We start from the raw sequence: 5556 nt of genomic DNA, 5'->3' as shown, positions 1-5556 counted from the left end.
GTCTAGGGGGACGCCCGGCGTCCAGGGGGGCCGTCCACCGTCCGTGGGGACAGAGGGCCTGGTGCTGGCCTTGCTCTGCCGCCCGGTGTTTGTGTGCCTTCCGGCCGGCGGCTCACCTCGCTTCTTTAGGGCTCCGTTTCTCTGTTATTATTTTTTTAAATGGCACAAACTGGCCTGTTTTTAAAATACATTTTTATTGATTTCAGAGAGGAAGGGAGGGGGGAGAGAGAGACACCCATGGGGGAGAGAACCCTTATGGGCTGCCTCCTGCACGCGCCCCGCCGGGGGATGGAGCCCGCACCCCGGCCTGTGCCCCCACCGTGACCTCCGGGGTCACAGGTCAGCGCTCAGCAGTTTCTCTAATTTAAACAGGGATTTGCGGTCCCGTTTCTGTGGGGTCTCCCCATGGTGTGATGTAATCTTCCACCAAAAAACGCACACAAAAAATCCACGTGAATTTTCGTGTCTAACAGAATCTTCGCTCCTACGTATGTTTCATACTTAGGAAGAAATACCTGAATTTTCCGTATGTTCTCGTTGACTTGACGTCTGGGGGAAATGGAATGGCACCTTTTGACATTATTGGTCAATTCTTTCCTAACTCATGCAACGAGTAGCGCCCTGTCTTCATTTCCAAAGCTAGGCCGCCACGTGCAGATGAATAGGAAATCCCCAGCTCTGTTATTATTATGCTTCACACGCCACTGATTGGGACTGAGCCGTGAGCGCTCCGTTCGCTTTGAGGGCACTGAGGGTCAGTGTCCACGTGCCCTGTGTGTCCCCCTCGGGTTTTCCATGCACAGGGTGAGGCAAAGGCCCCCTTCTCAGCTGGAGAGAGCTCAGCCTGCATCAGCTTGTGGAATCACTAATTAATTTCCAATCACAGGCTCTTCAGGGGAAAGGCAAGCCACCGGCTGAAGAAAACCCAAATGACGCTGAAGTCCCGTCGTCCTCGGGAACCGACTCTGCCAAAGCCCAGGACCACGACGCCAACGAAGGTGCGTACGATGGCGGCACCTGACTAAGGGTTAAGGGCACCCAGTGGCCCTCGCTGGTCTGCTCAGTGGATAGTGCCAGCCCGGGACTGAGGGTCCCGGCTTCGGTCAAGGGCATGGACCCCGGTGGCCAAGCTCAGTCCCTAGTGGGGGGCCTGCAGGAGCAGCCAGTCAGTGATCCTCTCTCATCATTGACGGTGCTCTTCCTCCCTCTCCTTCCTCTCTGAAATCCATTTAAAAATGTGTGTGTGTGTGTGTGTGTGTGTGTGTGTGTATTTTTAAAGAGTAGTACCTAATTTAGCAAAAACATTTTTCATTGAGTGGCATTCTGTTGTTGGTTTCCTGGCTTATGGGAGCATAGTACCTGTACTAGGTGCTCAATAAATACTGAGTTACTGAATATGGGTTATTTTTGTGGAGAAATGTTTCAAATTGACATCAGTGTTTGGGAGCCTTTTTAGATTTATTTTTTTAATTCTCATATAAAGAAGTATGTCATGTTATTTTTTGTTTCTGAAATAATAATACTATTTTAATATGAAATAGTATTGCGCTCATGTTGGGGTCAGATAATTATTCTAAATGCATGTGAGTAACAAAGCCTTTCATCCTCAGAGTAGCACCCTAAGGCAAGCGTTACTAACCCCTTTTTATAGTGAGGGACTTGTGAGGTGCATAGGACTTCAGTGCCCAAGGTTACACATCTAGTGATAGATGGAGAGAAAGTTTGACACCAGACAGCCTGGCTCTAGAAGCCTCACCGAGAATCACTGTGCTATCTCACCTGGTCCTGTCCCACCTGGTCCTGTCCCACATGGTCCTGTCCCACCTGGTCCTGTCCCACATGGTCCTATCCCACCTGAGCTATCTCACCTGGTCCTGTCCCACCTGGTCCTGTCCCACATGGTCCTGTCCCACATGGTCCTGTCCCACCTGCTTCTAGACCACCAGGCTTCTTTAGTTCTTAGGTCTGTGTCTTAAAATTCTTTTTTCCCCTCTCTGCTTTTAACTGTTACTGTGTACACTTCTGATTTCCCATTTAATTTTACTTAGGATGAGTAGGCAATTCCTACAGAGTAAAGCACCTGGCTTTATGACAGCTTTCTTTCTTGGGTTGTTTTTGGGGAGTGCTCATTTGTCTCTGTTATTTTTTGATGTTCTTTTTGTTGTTGTTGTTCTCAAGTTTGCTGGGATAGAAATTTGTCTTTCAAAAATACTGTTTTTTTGGTTTTGCTTTCACTACTGAATGTTCTAAAGCTTCCCCACCCCCTTTGCCCCTAATCTCAATGTGTCTTTCTTCAGGAGAAACATCAGATGGAGTTAGTAAGTCAGTTCACAAGGTCTTTGCTTTCATGCTTGGAGAGAATGAAGATGAGGAGGAGGAGGAGGAAGAAGAGGAGGAGGAAGAGGAGGAGGAAGAAACACCTGAGCAGCCCACTGCCGGCGATGTCTTTGTGTTGGAGATGGTGCTCAATCGTGAAACCAAGAAAATGATGAAAGTAAATTCTCACTTAATTTGGTAATAGAAACAATGTAAAAATGTGACATTGGAAAAGAATTCAAACTGTAAGAAAGGGAAAATCTATGAGGCAACTACTGCTACTGGTTTCTTGTGTTTCATTTAGAGATTTTTAAAATGTAAAACCTTAATTATTTCATGTGTTAAAGTGTACCATAGTTTTGCTATTAAAAGGTCCATTTTGATATTTTTTACAACTTCATTCTGAGTATACAGATTTGAAAGGAGGATCTTTAGAATTGCATCATCTAAGTCCCCTGGCATATACATTTATTTTGCAGCATCCAGCTCTCCATTTGTTACTTATTCTATGTAGTAATATAAGTAATTCCTGATCACTTTGGTTTTGCTTTCTTTAAATATTTTACTGTGTTTTGAACTTTTTACTGTAGGGAATTTTGTTGTTTTTTGTTTTGTTTTAATTATTTGAGGTGCTTATTTTGGATAATAACATAGAATAATTTCTTATTTTCTGCAATTGAATTTAGCCATTTGGTCCTTAGGTCTGAATGTAGATTGAAACATTTTAAAGAAGAATTTCAGTTTTGTTATGGTCTGTACTTATTACACAGTAATAAGTGGTTGGAATGGAAACCTAAGACATGACTGTATTTTAACCAGAATGTCCTTTTCATTCTGTGCAGGAGAAGAGGCCTCGGAGCAAACTTCCCAGAGCTCTGAGAGGGCTTATGGGTGAAGCCAACATCCGCTTCGCTCGGGGAGAACATGAAGAGGCGATTTTGATGTGCATGGAAATCATCAGACAAGGTGCTTCCTTGGGGTTGCTGACAGTGCAGTTTTCCTTAGCAAAGTGGGGCTCTCATGAGGGGAGCCTGGTGAGAGTTAGGGGTGTTCATGAAACTACACTTTGCTTAGAGAAGAGAATGCTTGAAAAATACCAAAGTGTGAAAATATAATAAAGCAGATATAATCTAGTGCAGGGGTCCTCAAACTTTTTAAACAGGGGGCCAGTTCACTGTCCCTCAGACCATTGGAGGGCCGGACTATAGTTTAAAAAAAACTATGAACAAATTCCTATGCACACTGCACATATCTTATTTTGAAGTAAAAAAAACAAAATGGGAACAAATACAAAATTTGTATTTGCATGTGGCCTGCGGGCCGTAGTTTGAGGACCCCGATCTAGTGTTTATTCTAAATTCCATTAAGTAGTGTATATAATTCCAATAGAATTATTTAAATAGTTTCTATATTAGAAGAAGTATCCATACATAATTTGATGTCAGCTCAAGCCTCTTCCCTCAGCTAATGGAATTTTTTCTCTTTAATTCATTATAGCTCCCCTGGCTTATGAGCCATTCTCTACTCTGGCCATGATATATGAGGATCAAGGTGACATGGAGAAATCACTGCAGTTTGAGTTGATTGCTGCACATTTAAATCCTAGTGACACTGAAGAATGGGTTAGATTGGCAGAAATGTCTCTGGAACAAGACAATATTAAGCAGGCAATTTTTTGCTACACAAAAGGTAATTAAAACGTTTTCTCATTTTTTATAAAATGTTACATAATCGATTTCCTGATAATTGTGCTTGCTATTTTAGGGTGATGTTAGTTGAAGTGTATTTGCTAGTATTCCTTGTATTCTGTTATATCAGAGGTATTTGGGGTTCATCTGTTTTCATGTTTATCAGCAACTTTATATTATGAGCTAATACTGCACAAGTTAGTACAAGAACAGAATGTTTATCTTCCCACCAAGATCCAGCTTGGTTCTATGCTGTTCCTTGAGGGCTCATGTCAGACTGGAGTGACCAGATGAAGGTTAATATGATTCAAGTTCAGTCTAGTCTTAGGTCAGACCTCACTGAGAGTTCATGTAAAGGTAAATTTCTTCCCAAACAGCCAGCGCAGTTACATAGGCGAATTAGTTTATTAAATTTTCCAAAGAGAAGATGGGTCACACCAGGTACCATAACTCCATTTGAAGATTAATCTGTCTTTTTTTCTCTTTAGCTCTCAAATATGAACCTACGAATGTTCGTTATCTGTGGGAGCGATCAAGCCTTTATGAGCAGATGGGAGATCATAAAATGGCAATGGATGGCTATAGGCGCATCTTAAACCTTCTGTCTCCATCTGATGGAGACCGGTTTATGCAGTTGGCTAGAGATATGGCAAAGTAAGTTGGAGTGAAATGTATGTAAATGCTGTTCTTAATCATCATTGTTTAGAAATCTACTTTTTATTGAGGTTTTGCTTCTTGTATTTTCTAATCTGCTTACATGGAGAAGTAGGTTGGGGTTTTTGGTGTGTTTTTTTCCCAATCCAACTGTGTGATTGTTTAGAAAAATGTGTATATACAGTTACCTCTCAAGTGCTCAGAAGGTTAAAAAGGAGCACGTTTGGAAAGGGTGACTAGGCTCCCAGCTTTCCATAACTTTTTTTGAAGTTACATACATTTGCAGTAATATTCTTTTAAACTATTGCAGATGTGCTAATGAAATGTTTGTGATCTGGAATCTTCTGAATCGCTTTATCTTGAGCTAATAGAATATTTTAAGATGCAAAATTTTCTTTATAGTTAGCATCTACTACTGACTTGGCATATATTTCTAAAATATTATGTCCAACTGCATTTACTTCTCTGACATGCTGTACAGCAAAACAAAGCAGGAAACATTTTGGCTAAGTGATGCCTTGTGGTGTGCTTTCTATTCTAGAGATACCTATGATAGTATTTCAGTCTAGCATTAACCGTCTTCATATGGGTATCTTAGGTTAACCTGTTAATTCCACAGCCATTGTCATGCAGATGCTTACCTGTGAACTCACCCCTGTGCTCCCAAGGATGGATTGTGTAGGCCTCCTGGAAGCATTTTAGGAAAAAGGTTAAGGCAAGGCACAGCCCTAAATTGATCCTTGATGTATATGATGAGCATTGAGGCTCTTCCTAGGCATTGTGTTATTAATTAGATCTCTAGCTGTCACAGGTGCGCTCGCCCAGTAAGCTTCTGCTTTATGAATTACTACTACATTTGTTTTCCTCTGTATATTTTATACTTTTCTTGTGATAGTGT

General features: G+C 41.8%; 1 protein-coding gene across 1 annotated transcript in view; it reads left to right on the top strand.

Annotated features, from left to right (window-relative positions):
* The window catches only part of GTF3C3 (general transcription factor IIIC subunit 3), a 32004-nt gene that overhangs the window by 5753 nt on the left and 20695 nt on the right, over window positions 1-5556 (top strand). The window contains exons 2-6 of the mRNA XM_015566121.1: window positions 810-998; window positions 2298-2494; window positions 3159-3282; window positions 3814-4005; window positions 4493-4658. Coding sequence (XP_015421607.1) covers window positions 810-998; window positions 2298-2494; window positions 3159-3282; window positions 3814-4005; window positions 4493-4658 — 868 coding nt within the window. The remainder of the gene's footprint in view (window positions 1-809; window positions 999-2297; window positions 2495-3158; window positions 3283-3813; window positions 4006-4492; window positions 4659-5556) is intronic.

This window comes from Myotis davidii, unplaced genomic scaffold (genome assembly GCF_000327345.1).
Source record: "Myotis davidii unplaced genomic scaffold, ASM32734v1 scaffold221, whole genome shotgun sequence".
Lineage (NCBI taxonomy): Eukaryota > Metazoa > Chordata > Mammalia > Chiroptera > Vespertilionidae > Myotis > Myotis davidii.
The sequence above is the reverse complement of the archived record's forward strand: the minus strand, read 5'-3'. Positions and strand labels throughout refer to the sequence as shown.